Here is a 24,264-nt window from a genome sequence, read left to right on the forward strand (position 1 = left end):
TATGTTTATTATTCTACTTGTTGCTACCGCCACCTTGGACGGATTACCGTCATAACGGACAGTTCTAAATTGCTTTCATTTATTTTGAACTATTTTCATATATACTGTTTGGCTGGTTCTACCGCCTTACTATTGCTCTTACTTTCAAGTTATTTATTTTCAAGTTACATATATTATTTTCATTACATTATTACTGTGCTTCTATCTCTTCCCTTCAGCTGTGCGTCCCCTTCTCCTTTATGGTATCAGAGCCACTCTTTTCTGGCCGGTGATAGTGTGGTTGTGTTCTTTGTCTCTCTGTCTGCGTCTACCCGAAACTTTGATATTCTGTTGTTGTGTTCCCTTCTTACCGTTGTTGGCACCACCCTAGTCGTAAAGGTATTCCTAGAACTGAACTGTAAGGCCCGTTTGAGCCAAGAGAGGGTGTGTAGGGCATGAGAGGTATAAGGTTGGTAAGGGTATGTGTTACGAAATGCAACAATTGTGAGGAAAACATGATAACTGAGTGTTGAACCTAGGATAGTATGGATAGGTTGTGGAGATCCAACTCCTCTATCAGCTCCAGGACTAGTTGTCCTCCTGATATTGTAAATGAAGAAGATCACACTATTGATGATAATGAGTTGATCCCTGATTTTTGTAATTGGAATATTCCTAAAGTTGATACTAAAACTGTTTATAAAACTAGTTTTGTTGAAAGTACTTTTTATTCTGCTTACAAAGCCAGAACTGTTGAGCAAATTTTCTCTATTTCAAAAGTTCATGAAAAATGATGTTTGTTCACTAAAAGAAATATTAATGAATTCCTTGCTGCTAAAAAATTCAGTTATTTGCATATTGGTATGGTTTAAGTTGCTATCAAACCACTTACCCGAAAGGATATTAATGCTTCTGTTCTCATGTGTTTAAGAGATGCTAGATTTAAGATTTTTAAAGATAGCATTCTTGGTATGATTACTGCTTCTATGTATGATGGTCCTGTTTATTTTAACTATTATCCTGATCTTACTCTTGCTTTGGATGATCCAAATATTGTTAAAGCTTTAACTTTGAACATTGCTTCATCTGGTTATCATATGAAAGATGGCAGTAAGCCTTTTGCTTTGATTTATCGCATTTATTATAGACTATTGGGTACTCAAATAAACCCATGTGCTAAAATTCCTAGAGAACCTTTTGGTAAAACCATGTTAATTCAATGTTCAATCCCTGATGCTAAAATTCAAGTTCCCAAAATGATTCAATGGCAAGATGTTAAGCTTCTTAATGATTGGTTGTTGGAACAAGAATCCCCTCCTGCTAAACTTGTTTTTGATGAACTAGATCTCACTCATATTCAACAATATCTTGATGGTACTGTTAAAATAAGTTTTCAAAACAATCCACCTTTGAGGATTAACGAAGGAAGACATTCCTTTGCTGGATCTGAAAGTATTTCAAAAAGAGATCAAGAGATTAATGATTTTTTGAAAAAGAATTTGGAAAAACCCTCTGATTTAAAGCTAAAAGGTATTTCAAGTGATAAATTTCAAATTAGCTCTGTTTACTATTCTACTAAACCTGAAACTTCCTCTCCATTTAGTAGAACTGCTAATGAAGAAGAAGATGACACTAAATCTAATGACACTAAATCTTTTTGTCCTTCTGATTCTGATTTTCCTCCTATTGAAAACCCTGTTTACCAAAATCAATTAAGAGTTTTGACTATTTTGGATGAAAGCTTTGAAGTTGATTTGGTTTCTGTGTATGATGAATTTATGCTTGCAAAGAACAGGAACAAAAGAAAATATTTCCAAAATAATTTTGCTCAGTTTGAAAAAGACCGTGTTAAAAGAAAATGGTTAGAAAAGATGAATCAATTGAAGAAACACATTTTGTTTTTTGATTTTCTTGAAAACCATTATGTTTCAAACGATGAAGTTTCAATACAACATTTAAATGTGATAAAAAAAATCAAATTTTGTTAAAGCTGATAAGACTATTGTCAAGTCTACTCATCCTCCTCTTGAAACAATTTTAATAACTACTAAGAAGGATGAAGTGACAAAAGAGGAAGTGAAGGCCTCTCCTTTCAAAATTGCTGATGATCAGACTCCCATTGTTAGTCTTATTGAACAAAACAATTTTACTAATCAATCTTTGCATATTATTGGTCAACAGCTTGACCGTATTGAAGAAAAAATTGTTGAAAAATCTGTTTCTGAAAAATCTGTTTCTGTTAAAACTGAGAAACCTTTGATTGATTTACCCAGTCAAAGAGAAAAAGTTATGTTTAAAACTTCTCAGTCCAAGAATCTTGAAATTGTTGAAAAAATGCTTTCTGATTTAAAAGTTAAAACTGAGGGTACTTATACTAGTACTCCGGCTGCTCGAATTATTTCTAAAAAAGAAATTGTTTCTGAAGAAAATACAGATTCTGATACTGTTTCTTCTGTTTCTGCAAAAAGAATCTTTGATGATGATTTACCAGAAATTAAAAGATTTGTTGGAAACTCCAAACCCATGTCTTTTACTAAAAAATGGTATTCAAAACCCACTCCTCCGGATATGTAGTTTGAAGAGAGATCTTTCCAAACACAGTTTTCTGTTTCTGCTGATAAGCTTATATATATATATATATATATATATATATATATATATGGTTCAGTTAATGTATATCTTTAGGGCACACATTAATCATTCATTTTTGAAAACATTTTATGAGGAATTGAAAAAGTTGTAAAAAAAGTTGATAACTTTTTCATTTTTCCATAAAAAGTTTTCTAAAATGGTTTAGTAATATATGCCCTAAGGGCACAAATTAATAAAACCTATATGTATATATATATATATATATATATATATATATATATAACGTTTAAATAAAGATGTTCTATTTTTTTTTTATAGGAACCCTTATCTAATGTATTTTTTAAATAATTAAAATTCAAATTATACTTGATATGTAAGTCTTGTTTGAATTTCATCACTTAACAACTTAATTTGTACAGGATGACTTGTATGTATTATATCAATATGACCCTTAACGCCTTTGTAATGGATGAGCTTTTTTTTTTGGTTGTTGACAGATTCATCGTTGTATTGCATTGTATCTATATACACTTTATATTTGCAAAATATCAAGATAATCAAAAACCTATATCTATCCCAAATATAAAATATTTAAATTTCAAGTTTTAAATATCTTAAAATCATACTTAGAATAGAACGTGATTTTATGAATCAGATTGTAAATGATATTTGATTGAAACAAAATTTGAGGTATGTATTAAGAATAAATGAAATGTGAGATTCAACTAGTGGCGGAGCCACATGTATCCTTGGGGGGGCCTTGGGCCCTCCAAAATTTTTAATTTTTTTTTTTACAATTTAAGTATATTTTATAAATATATAAAGGTTATATGAAAAAAAAAATAGGAGTTGGCTCCCCCAAAAGAAAGCATTGATAAAATAATTTAGTAATTTCTCCTAAAAAAAGAGAGTTTAGAGTTGATATACAATTACAATAGAATGAAATAGTTAGGTAGTAAGTTTTGTGAGTAAATGGTGGAAGTGTGGAACGCCTAATTTTTAGCTCAATTTCAATTCCAAATAATACGTTCAAATCATTCAACATTGATAATATATGCAATTTGGTTGAAATTTCCTATTCTCAAGATTTTATCAAGAAATAAAAAAGCTCATATGATAATTCAATTATAACATTATGATATTGATTTGTCAAACATGGATGAAGTTTTGCAAACAATCTATATATTTTATATTTACACATACACATTATGTGGATTTTTTAGGAGAGTGTCTATTTTTTATTTGAGTTTATCTTGACAGAATATAAAGTTCGGCCCCTCCAACTCAAAATTTCTGGCTCTGCCACTGGATTCAACAATGAGATTTTTAAAATATTAGGAATAATGTTATTGACACAAAAAATTTTACAATTATTAAGTTTTTTTATTTATTTTTTATTTGGGTGAAGTTTACAATTATTGAGTTGAGAGGTTATTATTAAGTCTTATATAAGTCCATCATTAACACTATTTTGCCTCTTTAATTGTGAAATTTGTTGTAAATTATGGTGTAACTCTAAACTTGTTGTATACGTAAGTAACGTAACAACACACCTCAAATAGGTGATGACCATCACGTGTGAAAGTTAAAATCCTAACTCAAGCAGGGGGCTAAGCCCCTAATGAAGCAGATGAATCAATTGCTGTGTAATTTCGGGTCACGATGAAATTACACGTCTTGCAGCACGTTGAAGTCGGCAAAAGACATTAGCTTGTTTGTTTTTACTCTTTGCGTTGTTTCAACGACCTACTTGCTGTGTTACTTCAGCAGAAACTCCATGCAGTTTCAAATTTAATTAAGCAAAGAAGAAAAAAAGTACTTCAATGGCATTCCTACTGGAACTTGCATTCCAATATATCAATGCCCCAGATCCAAACTAGTTATAGCAAATATTGCCATGTCTTCTTTGAACTTTCAACAACATAGCAAGATAGCCATTTGTGATGAAGAAAGCAGGTTGAACTTCAAAACCCACAAGCAGAGATGGAGGTTGGCTTACATGGCGATATACTTCATCAGGGTTCTTGTTTCTTTGTACAAGAAAGATGTTAACAAGAATGGCCCTCTCTTGGGCACTCTCTCTTATGTTGCCATTGAAGTGCAGCCGGTAGATGAGGACTCTCTGTGTGACAATTCCATTTCATTTCTCGATGGTGGTCGGGAAAAGCTAATAAGGGAGAGAGTTTCTGAGTCTTTGAGGCAGTGTGAGGTTGACCTTATCGACAGACAAAGTGTTTATGGTGCCAAGCGGAGATGGAGGTTGGCTTTCAGGGCCATATACTCTGCCAGAGTTCTTGTTTCTTTGTTCAAGAAAGTTCTTGACAAGAATGGCCCTCTCTTGCCTACCCTCTCTTTTGTTGCCATTGATGTGCAGCCTATCCATGAGGACTCTCCAAATGCCAAACCTGTTCAGTTTCTAAATGTTGATCGGCAAAAGCTTGATGACATGGTAGGGGATAAAAATTCTGAGCTTTTAAAACAGTTTGGAGGGGTAAAAGAACTTGTTTTACTTCTTGAAACTGATGTAAAAGATGGTATAAAAGGTGACGAAGCTGATCTTATTCTTAGGCAGAACGTTTTTACTACCAATAGATACCAAAAGCTACCTCCAAAAGGCTTTCCTAGCTTTGTGTTATTTGAAGTTTTTGAAGATATAACTATTTGTATACTTTTGGTATGTGCTATACTCTCTCTCGTTTTTGGTATCAAACAAAATGGATTCAAAGATGGGTGGTATGGTGGTGGCAGTATCGTTGTTGATATTGTTTTAGTTGTTCTTGTGTCTGCAGTGAGTAAATTTGAGCAATCAAGACAGTTTGAGAAGCACTCAACAAAGAGTAGCGATATCAGAGTGGAAGTTGTGAGAGATGAGAGGCGCCAGCCTACATCAATCTTTGAGGTTGTTGTGGGTGATATTGTGTGCTTGAAGATTGGTGATCAGATTCCTGCAGATGGGTTATTTTTAGAAGGGTATTCCTTGAAGGTGGATGAGTCTAGCATCACAGGTGAAAGCCATCACATTCAGATTGATGAAAGGAATCCCTTTTTGTTATCAGGCACAAAGGTGATGGATGGCTTTGGTTTCATGGTTGTGACTTCTGTGGGGATGAACACTGCATGGGGTAAGATGATGAGTTCAACAAGTTCTGACTTTAATGAGGAGATGCAACTGCAAGCACGCCTCAGCAAAATAACATCTCATGTTGGGAAGGTTGGGTTGGCGGTGGCTGCGCTTGTTTTCGCTGTTTTGCTGATTCAATACGTCAAAGGGAACACTCCAAATGATAGAGTGAATAAGGATAATGGCAGAAAGACTAAGTTTGTTGACGCAATGAATTCAATGGTGGGAATTGTCGCTGCTGCTGTCACTATCAGCATGGTGGCTATTCCGGAGGGCTCACCTGTGGCTGTTACTCTGGCTTATTCTATGAAGTGCTTGATGGCTAATAATGTATTAGTCAGAAAACTATCCGCTTGCCAGACATTGGGCTCAGTCACAACAGTCTGCACAAACAAGACAGGCATCCTTACACTAAACGAAATGAGAGTAACAGAGTTTTGGCTTGGAAAGGAAGCAGTGAAGGATGACACTTATTTGGATATATCGGGGGATATTATTAAACTACTGCAACAAGCTGTTGGTTTAAACACAGCCGGTACAGTTCACAAACCACATTCTACATCACTTCCTGAGATTTTTGGTTGCCCAACTGAGAAAGCAATACTTTCTTGGGCCGTGTTTGATTTGGGTATGAATATTGAAGAAGTAAAGCAGAACAATAAGATAATCCATGTAGAGGCTTTCAAATCAGAGAAAATGAGAAGTGGAGTTTTGGTGGAGAAGAACAATGGGAAGAAGATTCACACTCATTGGAAGGGAGCTGCAGAAATGATATTGGCCATGTGTTCAACTTAGGGTGAGTTTGGTTCAGCTTTTTGAAAAAGTGCATAATGAAAAAGTGGAGTTTTGTAAAAGTGCATAATGAAAAAGTGGAGTTTCAAAAAGCTGAGTGTTTGGTAAAAGCTGTTAAAAAGTGCATAATGAAAAAGCTGAGTGTTTGGTAAAAACTGTTAAAAGTGGCTTTTTGAGGGATAAATGACCAAAAAGGACAATGTATATATAAGGGATATTTCAAACTTTTGTTTTTTTGTTTTTTTTTTTTTTTGTGTGGATGTGAGTTTATTTCATACTTATTATAAATCATCTATTTCATATACTTACTAAACAATAATAATAATAATATTAATTAAATCTAAATAATTTCCATCAACATGAAGCACAAAATAAAAATGTAAAAAGATGATAAAATATACACCAATAATCTAAGTTTAAATTGTACTACATAAAAATGTAAAAACATATAAAATACATATCAATAATCTAAGTTTAAATTGTACAACACAAAAATGTAAAAAAGATGATAAAATACATACCAATAACCCAAGTTTTTAAAGAATATATTGTGGTTGTTTTGTTAAATAACTCAAAGTCATAATTAAAAACCAAAAACAACGTATTTGAGATTTGATGTTGGCTGCTTTGCTTCTTATTTTTTTTAATGTGATTTTGTTGTAAATCTCTGCAATTTTCAGTAGTGTGGCTTAATTCTTAAAGAAAGTGTCATTTGTTCAATGGCCTTTATGACCCTTGATTGAAACAAGCGTTATATAACTTGCTTGAAACACAACATTACATAACCTACTTGAAATTATATTCCAAAGCACAATATTATATGACTTGTTCCTAATCATTTCAATACATACCACAACCACACACGCTGTAAAGAACCACATTACAAAGTCTAAACTATCTCAAAACACAATATTATATAAAATGCTCCAAATATCTTTCAATGTGTTCCACAACCTCACATACATCAAAAGACCACAAATTAGTATATTACCAAGTCCACAATAGTCACAAAATCCTGATGGAGGTCTTCAGCCATGAGAGTGGCAAGTTCAGCTTCTTTGGCTACAACAGACTATGGGGGCGTGCCTTGGCATTGGCAGCCTCCTCAACCTTTGGCTCGTATACTTGTAAGCATTCCCCCTCCAATTCCAACAGCGTGTGATCTTTGTCTGCTTCACTCTCACCAAAGTTTATGTCATTCCATATTTGCCGGTCTCATACAACAGCAGTCAGCAGCAAAACCAATTAAGGAATTTTGATATGTAAACAGTGTTACTTCTCTTTCAAAAGAAACTAAAATCTAGCATTAATAATGTTTAATAGAATTTGTGCCAACAATATGAGGTCAGATTTCACAGCATGCATGATCAAAGTCAAATGCTTAAATACAGCAAACTACCTGGAGAGATAATTATGTGCAAAATTAATGAATGAGTCAGGGATCTTACAGCTTATATTAGGTTTTAATAATTAGAATAAAGATAATAGATTTAGTACAGCTATTAAGTGGTCAATTACACAAACTTTCCAATTAGCATCTTTAGAGAGCACATGACACAATAAACCACATTCCATATACAGAGGTGGAACCTGTTCAGGGATCAATTGGGATTAATAACATGGAAAATGACATCACATTTTGGTGTCAATTGCGAATAGCGTGCCAATCAAATTGAAGAAACATTCAAAAAAAGTGTATTATACTTCTGAGAAAAAAAAATCATAAATGCATAGAAGATGCTTATACCTTTCCAATCAAGTGTAGTGAGGCAGGCCAACCTGAAGAAACAGCACTCTGTAGATTAGCTTGCCCTGCTTCCTCTGATAGTGCTGATACATATATGTTCAACAGAAAAATAAAATAAAAAGTCAATAGAAGTTAATAGACAAAGATTGCTAATGATAAATTAAGCAGAAGCTTTCATAAATCTTACACACACACACACACACACACATATATATATATATATATATATATATATATCTACAAACAGCTGTTTCATAAGTTGGGAGTTGACTGATGTCTACATGTGTTGTGGTAATATATATATATAAAAAAAAAAGGATAAATAAATAAAAACTTGGAATACAAATTAGGAATTTAGAAGCTTAGCAAATTCTGAATTACAAAAGAAAAGAACTATACCCTAGTAATGCATCAAACCACACATATATAGTAACTGCCATATGAATGATGGCATCAGTAATGCACCATACCAAAAAGCGGAAAATACCATAGAAGTTGTCTTATGTGCAATTCTATGAGAGGAAAGCAGTTGAATTTAATGACATGTTAAACTTAACATAGCTCAAGAAATGGAAAATTGAGCCTGCAGTAACCACAATGATAGCAGTGGAAAACCAAACAAGCTCAACCATCACCAAACTGTGAAACAAAATGCATTTTAATTTAGCAAAAACGTAATGACAAAATATCAATAACCAGCAACCTTACTTAGAGCATATTTAAAAATGCACAACCCATCAGAGATAACAACAACCAAAACACCAATTAGTGCTAATTCAAAGGATCCAAAATTAAACATAAGCAATCAATTTCCATTAGTGCAAATGACTACACTACTACATTGAAAGCTTCAACTACAGCTTTAAACAGTGATTAAAGATAAAGAATCTAAACCTAACAAACAAGCAAAAACCATAACATAGAGAAAAAAAAAAAACCCTGACACATAGATCTGCCCAAATTTCTTTATCTAGACATTAAATGTTACAAACCAAAACACAAGCTAACACAACTGAAATATATAAGTTCTTCGAAGAGTACAAATAAACAACCGAAATTTTGTTATAACAAAACAAATAAACAAAAACACTTCATGAGAACATGTATATATTCCAATCAGCAAGATCCGAAAACAATACCCATTATATATTCATCAAACTAACACTTCATTATATATTCCAATCAGCAAAAACAAATAACAAAACAAGTAAAGGAACAATACCCATTCATAGCAAGATCCGAAATTTTTTTTCCCACACTCGGTAAAAAAAAAAAAAAAAATCAGATCAGTATTGGTACCTGGTTTTTGGTAGCAGATCAGTGTTTTTGGTACCTGAGAAATCAAAACCCACACACCAAAAGTGAGAAATCAACCAAAGAACAGAGAAATCAAACCCAGATCCATGAGAAATCAACCAAAGAACAGAGAAATCAAAACCAAAAAAACCCAAATCAGACCCATGAGAATCAACCCCGGTTCGGTCCAAATCAAAACAACCCATACCCATGACAAATCAACCCAAAGAACACACAGAAAAATCATTACCCATAAAACAAACCAGAGAGTAGAGAAAGAACCAGAAAGACTTACGGAGAGGAAGAACCAGAAAGAAAGAAAGAAAGAAGAAGAAGAGGAAGACGAAGCGGAAGAAGAAAAGGAAGACAAAGAAAAAAGACAGAGAGAGTAGAGAGACTTACGAAGGCAGAGAAGGCAGAGAGAAGAGATGGAGGCGTCAAATACGAAGGGAGAGCAGAGATCAGAGATGAGGGGCGTCTGTGGGTATTTCGGTCTTTCCACTATTGCAACGGTAATATAACAAAACGCGCTATGCGCGTTTTGTTTTATGGACCGCTGAAGGTCCATTTCGAATGCGCGTTTTGTCTTCGTAAAACCGTAAAGTTCAAAACGCAACTTTTATAAAAAAGTTGCGTTTTGAACTTACCAAACGCATAAACTGATTTGGCTTTTTTGAAAACGCCCGTTTTGGGCTGAAAAAGTGGAACCAAACGGGCCATTATTATGACAGAACAGGGGTGCTGAATGTAATAGATGAGGAAAAAGCACTGCAACTTGGGACAGTTATTAAGAATATGGGAGAAAAATGCCTGCAATGCATTGCCTTTGCCCACAAAGAAGTCGTAGAAGAAAGTGGACAGGTTATTGAGAAATTAGAAGAAAATGGACTAACATTATTAGGGTTAGTTGGCTTGAAAAATCCATGTCGGCCAGGAATCAGAACAGCTGTGGAATCTTGCACAGCTGCTGGAGTGAATATCAAAATAATCACTGGTGACAGTGTGCATACTTCAAGGGCTATAGCTTTTGGATGTGGGATTCTCAATCCTGAAGAGGATTTGGACAGTGAAGCTGTAGTAGAAGGAGTACAATTCAGAGATTACTCACTTGAAGAGAGAAATGAGAAAATCGATAAAATCCGTGTAATGGCCAGGTCATCCCCTTCTGACAAGCTTCTGATGGTACAGTGCTTGAAGGAGAAAGGACATGTGGTTGCAGTTACAGGTGATGGGACCAATGATGCACCTGCTCTAAAGGAAGCAGATATTGGACTTTCCATGGGGATCCAAGGAACAGAAGTGGCAAAAGAGAGCTCAGATATAGTCATCTTAGATGACAATTTTATCTCTGTGGTGACAGTGTTGAGGTGGGGAAGGTGTATATATAGCAACATTCAAAAGTTCATTCAGTTTCAGCTCACATTAAGCATCACTGCCCTTGTCATCAACTTTGTTGCAGCTGTTTCTTCTGATAAGGTCCCATTGGCTGCAGTACACACATTGGGAGCTTTAGCATTGGTCACTGAGAAACCAATTGAAGATCTCATGAAACAGCCACCTGTTGGTCAATTAGAACCTCTTATAACCAATATCATGTGGAGGAATCTGATTGCTCAGGCCTTGTATCAGGTAACAATCTTATTGGTTCTACAATTTAAGGGAGGATTCATCTTTGGTTTGGATGAGAAAGTTAAGAGCACCCTCATTTTCAATACTTTTGTCCTCTGCCAAGTATTCAATGAATTTAATGCAAGGAAACTGGAGGAGAAGAATATATTTGAAGGGTTACTTAAAAACAAACTGTTTTTAGCAACCATTGGGCTAACCATAGTTCATCAACTGGTGATGGTGGAGTTTCTGAAGAGGTTTGCCAATACTGAGAGATTGAATTGGGGGCAATGGGGTGCTTGCATTGTACTTGCAGCATTTTCATGGCCAATTTGTTGGCTCGTTAAGTGTATTCCAGTTTCAGCCAAGCCGTTGGCAAACCAAAGAGATTGTGCATCGTGAAAGACTGGCCAAGATCAGCTAGCTCTTGCCAGATAAACTTTGTATTTTCCTATCTCTGATGGAAGTGAGAAAATTTTTAGGTACTTTACTATTCAGCTTTCATTCCTGTAAAGAATCTCTCTCTATTCAAGTTTAAGTAAGTATTTATTAGTTTACATGAACAGTACAATGTAGTGTACATTGTACCGTTCATCTAAACTAATAATTTTCCTTAATTTCTAATTACTAGCTTTTACTTCTCCATGTCATGAATGGAATTTTATTGAAAAAAAATATAAAAGAAAATATATTACAAAAAATTTCTTTGGTGCTTTGCTATTGTTTTCCTTTTAGTATCTGTGGTGCTCTCAACTTGAGATACAGTAACTGCTTTAGGATGCAACCAGCAACTACCTTTTGGAAGAACAGTGGAAAATTCCATAACCAAGGTTGCAAGATAAGAACTACCAAGTACTCTGTTTTGCATCTATAGAATTTCACATGTATCAGTTCTCCCAAAGTAGGGCAATATTTTGATGCACCCAATTTTACCACATAAAGGCATATAAACAGCCCTACTATGTGGCCTTTAGGTTGGTGAACTGGAGAGGGGGAAGAAAAGAGGGAAGAAAGTAGAAGAATATATAAGGAAAGTGATTCGAAAGAATGTATGCACATAGATATTTTTGTAGAAAGTTATACTAACATAATAGGAAATTCTCATGAATCATTAAAAAAGGAAAAGAAACTTTCTGTTATTTGTAACGCAGATGATAAAAAATTGGCACACATAAATTAGAAAAATATTTTTAAGAATATAAGTTAATTTCATAATATCAGATATCAAACTATTTGCAACAGTTTATTTTATTTATTTTTAAAAATTCACAATAATATGCAGAATTGCAGATATAGTGGACCACGATGTGAATTGTTCTTCTAGGGGAAAGGGAAGAGATGAGCCACATTCATTAAGAAGATAACTCAAGATGCAGATGCATGAAGTTTGGCATTGTTCTTATGAAAAATACTCCATATTAAGTACCATTTATACTCCTTAGTCATACTGCCAAAAGATGCAGGGTAAACATTTCAAAGATTGGGAACACCCCTATATAAAACAAATAGGTCACATCATTGTTTTGTAATTACTTCCTCCAGAGACACTACCATATTACCATGGAAGATCCAAAATTGCTCTTACTCACATAACATTTGACAGGCATATCCTAGGAAAGGAACATTTCCAGGTGAAACCCAAAACTACTAAAAGAAGTGACAAAGTACCTGCCATTGACAAGACCCTAGGAATTAATAGGAGTTCATTTGGAGTCTTGGACCATGAATCTGAGGAATTCTGTTCTTGATTTATTCTTTCAAAACAGGATGGTCTCATATTCTCCAAATTATGCATAACAAATAGGAACTGATGCTACAAATATGACCCCCAACACCGTGCACCAAATTCTGGGCACTTTAAACCTTATGACACTCATTTACTCTTTTAAATGATGTCAGTAAATCAAACAGAGTAGAAAACAAGTGCTGAATCTGCTTATGGGGTATGTTACATGAAAATCTTAAGGATATTTATTGTGTATATATATATATATATATTTTTTTTTTTTGAATTTGTTTGTCAAATATTATATGAATGTATGTGTATCAATGTTTTTTTCTTTCTTTGGCTGAAACAAAAAACCAGTCAGACACACGGTTCTGAGATGACCATTGAAAAAAAAAGTACTAAACCAGATATATATGCATAAGAAGACTGTTATGGTAAAATAAAACAGGCAAAGAGAGACAGAGAGGAGGTGAAGATGGTTGATGTTTGAAACTGCCAATCTACTATGTTCAACCTTTTTTTTATGCTCAGCATAGTGAGAACCCATAATATTGCCTAAAATATTATATATCTACTTGTCTAGAGGTTTGAAAGGGCATTTTAAGTCCTTCTGACCTTATAGTAATTTTATGGCTACTATGACAGTGGCTTATTCTAAATTCTTAAATCTGAGAAAGCCTATCAGCAGTCTGAACTAGCTTTCCCAAAGTAAGTAAGATTTCATCCTCTTTTTGCTTGGTTCTGTCATCATTTTCCATTTTATTTTATACGTATGTAGAGTTTAGATTACTTAAATAAACTTGTTGCATATTTTTTAGCTATATCATAACAGATTATTACCATATAAAAACAGCAGAAGCGAGTTTAAACCATAAGCAAATGGTTTCATAATCATATCATTCTTTCAAGTCCATACCACTGCAGGCTGAAGAAAAGGCTAGCTCTGTGTGTGTGGTTCCTGAATCAAAATTTGGTTAAAAATTTTGGGAAAGTAAGAAAATAATTAGCATTAAAATTATACCATTTAAAAAGAGAATTAAATTTAGAATTGGACATTCCTTTAATAATTTGCAAAGTTTGTTGAAAAGAGATCAAAGAATTATAGGAGCTTGAAGATATCATCTATTGCACTGAAAAAGTCTAAATTAATAATACTTGACATGGCTAATTAATAATACTTGATTTTTGACATCGCCTAGTTGATTTTTGACATGTTCATTTTTGACATGGCTAATTAATAATACTTGATTAACACACAACAGATCTTCGTAGGGCCGGCCCCAGACATTTTTAAGCCTTAGGCGAGAATTAAAATTGGGCATTTTTATATTTATGTATTAATTAAATTAATATTTATTTAATATTTTTATTATAATATATTTTATTTAAAATATATTTTTCTTGCATTTTGAGATGCAAATTGACTAATTAAATTTTTGTATTCAAGTTTTTCTAACATCTCCTTTTCATTTTCTTCTAACTCTTTTTGGTGAAATTTCTTGTTCATTTGTGATATTTTCATCTAAATTTTGTGTTGTATTTTGTTTATTACTAATAACAAATTTATTCATTAATCATTTTTTAGACTCAATTAATGTTTCTTCTCTTTTTCTTTTTTTAAGTTTTTCATATTAGATGCATATTTTATAGTAGAAATTTCAAATAAAACAATACTTAAAAATAAAATAAACACTATCTATAATATATTTATAATGACTAAAATAAAAAATAATTTTCAAGTATAAAGTAATAAAACCTGATGTATATAAAAAAAAAAGTACTATTACAGCTCTACTTTACTGAACAATAACATTAATCTAGCAATCTCAAGTTACCAACCTGCACAAATATAAAAACGAATGATTAAAACTCAAAAATTTAAAGCCCAGACAGAAGTACAACTCCACCTACAACCCAGCCAAAAATTGAAAGCCCAGCCAAAACCGATGCTATTACCTAAAAAAAAAAAAAAAAAAAAAAGACGTAAAAGACAAAACTCTAAGGCCCGCGGCCCCAGCCAAAGATAAGACATAACAGTCCTAAGACTATCTCCATCCACAAAACCAGTAAACCACGGCACCATTTGGATTGTGGATCTGCAGAGTGCAGAGCAGAGGAAAAGTCATATAGTCTATACCTAGAGAGCATACAGTTGAGACGAATCACTGATCAGATCGAAGAAAGCATGAGCCACCAACAAAAGATTTAAAAGTAGAACCAGTGTAGGGAAAGAATGAGAGAGGCAGAGAGCAAGAGCTGAGAGACAGAGGTGGAGAGCAAGAGAGAGAGAAGGAATGAGTAAATATTAGGGATCGGAGTAGCAATGTTTATAAGAATGTTTCAAAATCTTTTTGTTATTCGGTCAAAAGGATGTATCAAATTTTTTAGGGGTTTCATTTGAAACTAAATTTTTTTTTTTTCTCCACCACCCGTTATGTTTCTAAATTTTGGGCTTCCTTTCACTTGGGTCTTAGGCAATGTCCTAATTGGCCGGCAGTCTTGGATCTACAATAGATACCATCACATTTATTCAATGTCAGTCTTCGTAAGTTACACATAAAAAATGGTACAAAAGATTTGTATTCCTCGCGCATCATACATGTGATGTGATGGCATTTCAGCATTCCAATGTCCTTAAAATATGCAAAAAAAACTCATAAATGCTGAGCCAAAAATGTCTGTCTATAATTTCTGGAGAAGCTAAGGGAGTGTTTGATACATCCACTTATAAACATATTTTCAGTTTTTAAATAACATTATATGTATTTTTTATATACTTTTTTACCCATATGTATTTCTACAAATATTTTCAAACAACAAAACATATATTTTTAAATACATGTACTAAACACCTCCTAGTTATGCTTTTATTTGTATTTTGAATTGGCAGATTCAGAAATTGTAGTCTTACAACGCAATACGTGTACATATATATCCTAACACCTCAAAATCCCCAAAAAAACGACCATTTCTCAACAAATTATATTTATGACCAGCCTTAAACTCATTCAGCTTAGCGCTATTATCTGCTATCTCTGACTAGGAAACTTCAGGTAAAGAAAACCCAGCCTTAAGAACTAGCTGTCATCATGCCTTAAAATTACTCTCTGGTTTTGTAGGCACAAACATCATATGAGCCTTCGGTACAAGAAACGTAAAATTTTCTTAAATATAGTAATCATAACTCACCATCAAAACTCCATAAAAGCACAAGAGTTGTCATATAGGTAGCTTCATTTAGAGCATCCCTCCCAGCTTTGCTTCTGCACCTTCTTGTTATCCTTGAATTTTTCTTCATGTTCAGCCAGCAGTTCTTCAAGCTTGCCCTTTGGTTATGTACTTTTGATGAATTCACAATCTGAAAAAGCAAAATAACCAATTGGTCATTGAGTTCAAATAATGAAATGCATAATTTCAGAGAATACAATTAAAGATGTCAATACCCGTCAGGTAGAAAGGGCTATACAAATGATCTCGTAAAACCATGGCGGATACCTTCACGTTTGAAACTCAAGAAGACACAAAGTTCTTGCATTGGTGGGTGAAAGAGGAAAATGAGGCTTCTTTTGCTGGTAAGAAAAGCCATCAGGATTAATAAGCAGACGATTGAAAGATAGATGTATGCATTGAATTTATTGCGCATTTAAATTTTAGCACTTTGGACACTAGGTACCTTCTATATATGCACCATTGACTAAACACGTCCCATGAAATAACACTCAAGTGTGAACACAAATCATCTTCGTCAAGAAAACAAGTGTGAACATGAAAGTTGCAACATCTTCATCAGAAAAGAACATAGTGTGAATTAACATGCAACCATTGACCTGTATGGTCAAGGTCTTTAAAAAGAAGTATCACAGAAGTTGCACAATTACTAATGTCCAATATGTATATCCATGAGTGTACCAAGAAATATGCATGTAAGTTATAAATCCACCTAAAGTGGACAGTATTCGGTAAAACCATGTCTCTTTCAACGTTTGTTCTAAAAGGAACAAAAAACATAAACAAAGTCTCTTCCAAGTTCCAACTTTCAAAGCATCATTCATCACACAGCTATTGTCGCGTTCACGTTGCATCTTAGATGTTTCTTGTGAAACCAAAAATAATTGTTTGATTTTATTAACAAAAGAAAAAATGTTTGAACTTTCTAAGCAATATATACTCCTTAGTCCTAAAGCATATAAAACATTGTATGGAATATATATTTTTTTCTTATCTTCCATGTTTGGACATTCTTAACGTCGTAAACACTACAAAAAAACAGGGCTATCCCAGCGTTTTCAAAACCGCTGGGATAGCCCCAGAAAGCGCTGGGATAGGGTCAAAATTCCTATCCCGGCGTTTTTTTTCCCAGCGCTTCAAACCGCCGCGCAGTGAATGTGGGTATAGGGTCGACGGACCTGTCCCGGCGCTTTTCAAAAGCGCTGGGAAAGGCATATGCCCTATACCAGCGCTTTTGAAGCGCTGGTATAGGCCTTTTAAATCATATTGATTCAAGACCTATACCAGCGCTTTTGAAAGCGCTGGAATAGGTACTACCTATGCCAGCGCTTTCAAAAGCGCTGGTATAAGTCTTGAATCTATATGATTTAAAAGGCCTATACCAGCGCTTTTGAAAGCGCTGGCATAGACTATACCTATTCCAACGCTCACAAAAGCGCTGGTATAGGTCGTGAATCAGTATAATTTAAAAGGACCTATGCCAGCGCTTTCAAAACCGCTGGTATAGGTCCTTTTTTTAAAAAAAAAATTTTAGCACCTGTAATGTACCTAAAATTCATATTTTTCAATACTTATTTTATAACACCTGTAATGAATCATAATTCATATTTTCCAATAGCAAATACAATACCACATTAAACCAACAAATTAAATATATCTACTTATAATTATTTACAATAGCAAATAAAATACTTATTAATGATGAAAAATCTTCAAATGTTGAAAAATATGAACTTAATCATGGGTAATAATCAAGAATATCTTCAAATGTTGGCTATAATGAAGAGCTATAATTTTGTTCAAACTCAGACCACATATCCTTGGATTTCATTTTTTGGAGCAAATATATATCCATGTCCTCACTTTCTAACTCATCCAACTCAATCTTCCCCTCATCAAACCCACCTCTAGCCCTCAATCTCTCATCAAGGGCATTAAGTAGTTGTCCTTGTACCATAAATTGCCATGCCCATTCTTCCAAAGGAGCCATACATATACTTATCGATGATGAAAAATCTGAACTTAATCATGGGTAATAATCAAGAATGCCTTGAATTTGATTCCATAGCTTATGTTGAAAAAGCTTTAAGATGCTAGACCACTCCAATCACCTAGGAACCTAGTGTTCACGAAACTAAAAAATATAAGTCTAAGTCAAGTTAGATCCATACTTGGTTTGCCTAGGGCTAATCACTGAACACACCAATGCATGAGTATTACTCAAGTAGCAATAGATAAAAAGTAAACTTAGATGATCACATAAAAGGTAGAATTATTAAGGAAATTCCAGCAAGAATGACTAAGTTCATTATCAATAATTATAGCACAATAGGAACAACACAATCAACACTCCCAAAATAAAATACACTATCTTATATCTTCGTGCAAACAACCTGCTTGCTCCAAATCAACAACCTACCACAGTAGAATATTTGAATTTACTAAGAGGAGATAAAATAAATTCACACATAGTTGAACAATAATATCACAATATTCACAAGACAATCAACACTCCCAATAATGAAAAGTAAACCACCTTATATCACCGTGCAAGCCACCCACTTGCTCCAAATCAACAACTCACCACAACAAAAAATTTGACATATAATTATATACTAATAGGGTATTTTGAAGTAGATTTTACTCTCCCTTGAGCAATTCATTGGTTTGCTCCCAGAAAGAGGAACTCAAACTTACAATGAGCTGCTAATCTTACAAAATCTAAGTCTAAATTATAGACTACTAAGATCACTTAAAAGACGTAAATTAGGTGACTTCACGTCCAAAATCATGTAAAAAGAGAAGAAACTACTAAACTAAGTACATTGAGAGAACAAACTATAAACTAAAATAGGGAGAGGTGTACAAAGATATACAAACCAGAAGATAAGCTCCAATATTTTGCTAGTTTGCATTTGTTCCACAGTAAACATGAGCTATTTAATAATTTAATCATACGTAGTCAGAGAATGAGAGGTTAACTTACTAGTTGCTACCTTGCTTTGCTCCACAGGGGATGCTAAAGATATTGCAGTAGCCACCAAATGTTTAATCTAGCAATTTAACAAATCCAACAGTCAAAATTGAGTTGTTTTTTATTTTAATAAAAAATACAATGACAAAGTAAAATAAAATTATCAACTAAATTGAGTGGAAAGATTAATGCATAGAAGCATTGTTAAAGGCACTTGCTTGATTCATGTTTGAAATATTGATAAATTAGACGTGCCATAACAGACTTGTAGTTCTAGTTCTAGTTGTAGCTCTCTCTCTCTTTCTCTCTTGGGATATATATTGATAGATGATGTATCTAAAATCTTGCACTCTCTTACACTATGCAAGTATTTTTAGTATAAAAAAGAAATTAAAAAAAAAAAAAAGATTGCAAGAAGTCAAGAGCAAAACTCACTCATCAATTCAAAAGGAATAAAAATGGTAGAAATTATTTAATTGTCAAATTGCAAAGGCATGTTACATATTAAATAATAGTATTTATACATTATTGTCATTCAGGTCAATTTAGATTGTTATTTGGAACTAGCTGTTTGCAAATGTTAGCTATATTTTTAGTACTAGTATACTTGGTCAATGCTACATTAAGCACTCAAAAAATAAAATTCAATGAGTTGGGTCCACTTCAGACGAAATGGTTGGCTAAGAAACCAGACATGAATTGACATAGATGAATGAAAGCCTTCAGTTTGACAGAAATGCCCTGCAAAGTACCATGTTGGCAAAAAAGAGGGGGGGGGGAATATATATATATAACGTAGCCAAGTCTAGATACTCAATAAGGATGGTGAGACAAGGACATTTGACCCATAACCTAAAAATCTACTAATAAAAGAAACGGCCACATTTTAGGCCATGAAATGAAAGGACCAAAATCAGAAAACCGTTCAGTTATTAGTACTGAATGCATTAGCCTTTTCACATCTCAATTACATCAAGATGTAACTAAAAATCATTGAAAGAACTCTTATAAGAAGACCATACCACAATCAAATGCAATAACAGGCTTCAATTTTACCTCTTCTTCCTGAAAAACAATCAACAAATAAAAACTAAATAATTGGTAAAATTAAATGACTAAAACAAGATTGTAGTTAAGGGTTAAAAAAACCTTCACACTAAACTTGCAAAAGAAATACAACAGTAGCAATAATACAAATGAACTTAGTAATATCATAAATAAGGGTGAAAAGTACCAACTCATCACTCATACCTTCACCCTCAGTTTCTTGGCTAGCTTAGATACATGACATTGAGAAATCTCCCTACTTTGTTGATCCTAAACACAAGTAAAACTATAGAGGTAAAGAAACAAAATTTGTAGGCATAACTAAAGTGGACATCACTTAGAAATTTTTCATGTGATTAAGAAATTCTCACAATTAAATCAAGGTATAAAAGTGTCAAAGACCGCTGCATGAATAGACAAGCTCTTAAAGCAAGCACTAAAAAAAAAAAATAGTTTGTTTCTCAAATGTGTTTAATGTAAGACCCAATGAAGACATCCCTCATATTTAGCATTGCAAAAAAAAAAAAAAAATTAAAACTTGTATATGATAATTAAAAAAAAATTAATAAAGCATATATATATACACACAAACCTAGTAAATTTCGATCCCCTACCAGCAGTTTTCCCATAATGAAAATAGTATGAATCGACAGCCCTAGTCCAACCTCAGCTTCCTCCACATACTTCCAGAACTTCCATTCTCCACCATCAATTACCTCAAACCCCACTTGTTCCAATACCTATAAATATCCCAAATTCACTACTGTAAAATTCAAAGTAACTCACATTTTCTCTGCATTGTTAAAAAATCAAATACAACTAAATTTTACACACTTAAGGTTTAACTTCTCACTAAATACTAACCCAAATTCATTATTAGGAAAAAAAAAATGCAAATGCCTTTAAATGGCTTTATTAGAATCGTAAACTCAAAATAAAAAAATTACATGGTTACAATCTGATTCGCATATGGTGAAAATATAACATTTCGAACATAGTTTCCAAATAAAATTTAAAAAAAAAAATAGAAAAGGAAAAAGGGTATACCTTTGTGAGAGCAGAATGGAGATCGAAGTTGGTCAAATTGATTCCATTTCTATTAAAAATCAAAATTCCTTCTCACTTAATAAGATTGTCAAGCTCTTCTTAAGCATCAAGCTAATAGCCTTAAGTGACAAGCATCTATAGCTAAGCCAAACATATGATTATAGTCAAACCCAAAATGACAATTCAATTTTCATTCCCAAGAAATTTGAAAGCAAGCACCAGAAGGTTTGTTGCACCATAACTTATACCCATTCTTTTGCAGTTTTAAGAAAAATTCCATTGGAAGTGTAATAATTCTATGAAGATAAAAAAGGGAGCAGGAGCTAGGATGCAAGAGAGAAGAAGAAAGCTCTAGTTAATAATTCTATGTACACCCTTGCTAAATCTTGTGTCCAAAGTTCTAGTTACTTAAATTTTAAGATTTTAAAATATATCAATTTTGACGAAATTATTGCTCAAAAATCTTGCCTCCATGTAACAGACCAAAAAGATTTGCAAGCAGTTCCCACTCCCTAGATACAACTAACTCAGCTATCTAACTATATATTTAGGAAATAAGAAAGTTTTGCAAGCCGTCCCCACTCTTTTTATTGCTTTGATTAATGAAATCAATAGTAAATAGCCCGGTAACATTAATATGATTGTTGATCTTGGTAATATATAATCAATACAAATATCAATTCCCATATTAAGGATTTAAAAATGTGCTTTGACTAATCAAATCAACAAGAAATGGCCTAGTAAAGTTAGTAAGATTTGTTAATCTTGGCAATATATAATCAATACAAATATCAATTCCTATTAATGATTTAAAAACATTTAACAATGAATCATTTAATAAGGAAATATATACAGGCAATTGATAGTTTTAGAATCTCACTAACATTTGAAAAAGTTTTCTAATTACTAAAAAACCAGAAATTTAGCATCAAATATATATACAAATATTGCTACAAAATAGAAATGAGAGCTAGAGAGACTTACCTTGCTTTGGGTAAACTTTAATCAAAACCAAATCCAAAACTGAAACCCACACAATCAACCAATAGTTACACAAAAATATACACATAACCCAAACCAAACTTCAACCAAAATCAAAACCCACACAATCAACCAATAGTTACACAAAAAAATACACATAACCCAAACCAAACTTCAACCAAAATCAAAACTAAAAAACCAGAAATTTAACAACAAATATATATACAAATATTGCTACAAAATAGAAATGAGAGCTAGAGAGACTTACCTTGCTTTGGGTAAACTTTAATCAAAACCAAATCCAAAACTGAAACCCACACAATCAACCAATAGTTACACAAAAATATACACATAACCCAAACCAAACTTCAACCAAAATCAAAACCCACACAATCAACCAATAGTTACACAAAAAAATACACATAACCCAAACCAAACTTCAACCAAAATCAAAACTAAAAAACCAGAAATTTAACAACAAATATATATACAAATATTGCTACAAAATAGAAATGAGAGCTAGAGAGACTTACCTTGCTTTGGGTAAACTTTAACCAAAACCAAATCCAAAACTAAAACCCACACAATCAACCAATAGTTACACAAAAATATACACATAACCCAAACCAAACTTCAACCAAAATCAAAAATAAAAAACTAGAAATTTAACAACAAATATATATACAAATATTGCTACGAAATATAAATGAGAGCTAGAGAGACTTACCTTGCTTTGGATAGGGTATGTGGTTTTGGGTAGTATTTTTGTGCTTAAAATTTTGGAAAAGAAATGGTGGGTTTTGAGTAAAGAAGAAGAGATGAGGAGGGGAAGTGGGTTAAGGAAGAGGGAGAGGGAGAAAAAATGTGGGTGAGAGGAAAACAGCTGAACTAAAGAAGCGGGAGACCAAAAATGAGAGACCAAAGTGGTGGGAAGGTGAAAAAAATAAGTGGGAAGTCTGAAAATTTTTAAGTGGTACGAGGGACCTATCCCAGCGTTTTTGGAGACCTATCCCAGCACTTTTGGAAGCGCTGGAATAGGTGGACCCTATTCCAGCGCTTTCGAAAGCACTGGGACAGGTCTATCCCCATAAAGGAATAAGTGATCCTATCCCGGCGCTTTTGAAAGCGCTGGAATAAGGTCCACCTATTCCAGCGCTTCCAAAAGCGCTGGGACAGGTCCCTCCATTCCCTCATGGAGAGAGGCCTATCCCAGCGCTTCAAAGGTCCACCTATTCCAGCGCTTTCAAAAGCGTTGGGACAGGTCTCTCCATTCCCTTATGGAGAGAGGCCTATCCCAGCGCTTTTAAAAGCGCTGGGATAGGTCTTTTCATTAGTATTTTCTTGATTAATAAAAATTATATTAATTAATAAAAATATTTTTTAATAAATTAATAAAATAAATTATATTAATCAATAAAAATATTTTTTAATAATTCAAACTAATTTAATATATTTTAATTTAATACTTCAAATTAATAAAATATAATTCCTCACTAAAAATTACTAAAATATAATGTGATAGCTAAAAAAAATTTGTAAGATGTGACTCAAGGACCAACAATATTAAAATATAACCATGAAACCTACGAAATGACCAAAATACCCCAAAAACCAAAAAAAAATTACCAAAATATCCCCAAAATCAAAAAATGATCAAAATATCCCCAAAACCCAAAAAAGACCAAAATACCCTCCAAAACCTTAAAATGACCAAAATACCCGCCAAAAACCAAAAAAAGACCAAAAATACCCTTAAAACCTAAAAAATGACTAAAATACCCCCGAAACCAAAAAATTACCAAAATAATCATGAAACCTACAAAATGACAAAAATACCCCTAAAACCTAAAAATGACCAAAATATCCCCGAAACCCAAAAAACGACCAAGGGTGTTTTGGTCATTTTATGGACTTCAGGGGTATTTCGATCATTTTTTAGGTTTTGGGAGTATTCTGGTAATTTTTAGGTTTTGAGGGTATTTTGGTCATTTTTTGGACTTTAGGGATATTTTGGTCATTTTTTGGACTTTGGGGGTATTTTGGTCATTTTTTGGGTTTTGGAAGTATTTTGTTCATTTTTTTGGTTTCAGGGAGTATTTTAGTCATTTTTTTTTATGTTTCGG

At 33.3% G+C, this 24,264-nt stretch overlaps 1 protein-coding gene and 1 long non-coding RNA gene across 3 annotated transcripts; one reads left to right on the forward strand and one right to left on the reverse strand.

The window, feature by feature from the left end:
* Positions 1 to 4,468: 4,468 nt before the first annotated feature.
* LOC126719256 (calcium-transporting ATPase 12, plasma membrane-type-like) lies at positions 4,469 to 11,537 on the forward strand. The gene is made up of 2 exons (XM_050421828.1): positions 4,469 to 6,483; positions 10,247 to 11,537. Exons 1-2 carry the CDS (start codon positions 4,469 to 4,471, stop codon positions 11,535 to 11,537), a joined length of 3,306 nt encoding a protein of 1,101 aa, XP_050277785.1.
* Positions 11,538 to 12,375: 838 nt separating this feature from the next.
* LOC126717085 (uncharacterized) lies at positions 12,376 to 16,512 on the reverse strand. 2 transcript variants are annotated; one of them, XR_007652415.1, is made up of 3 exons: positions 16,308 to 16,512; positions 16,054 to 16,222; positions 12,376 to 13,822 (listed from the first exon to the last, which is right to left on the reverse strand). It is a non-coding gene; the product is annotated as an uncharacterized LOC126717085 (long non-coding RNA). The 2 variants fall into 2 exon arrangements; XR_007652414.1 differs by lacking the exon at positions 12,376 to 13,822 and having other exon boundaries at positions 15,601 to 16,222.
* Between the last annotated feature and the right edge of the window lie 7,752 nt (positions 16,513 to 24,264).

This window comes from Quercus robur, chromosome 3, assembly GCF_932294415.1.
Source record: "Quercus robur chromosome 3, dhQueRobu3.1, whole genome shotgun sequence".
Classification (NCBI taxonomy): Eukaryota; Viridiplantae; Streptophyta; class Magnoliopsida; order Fagales; family Fagaceae; genus Quercus; species Quercus robur.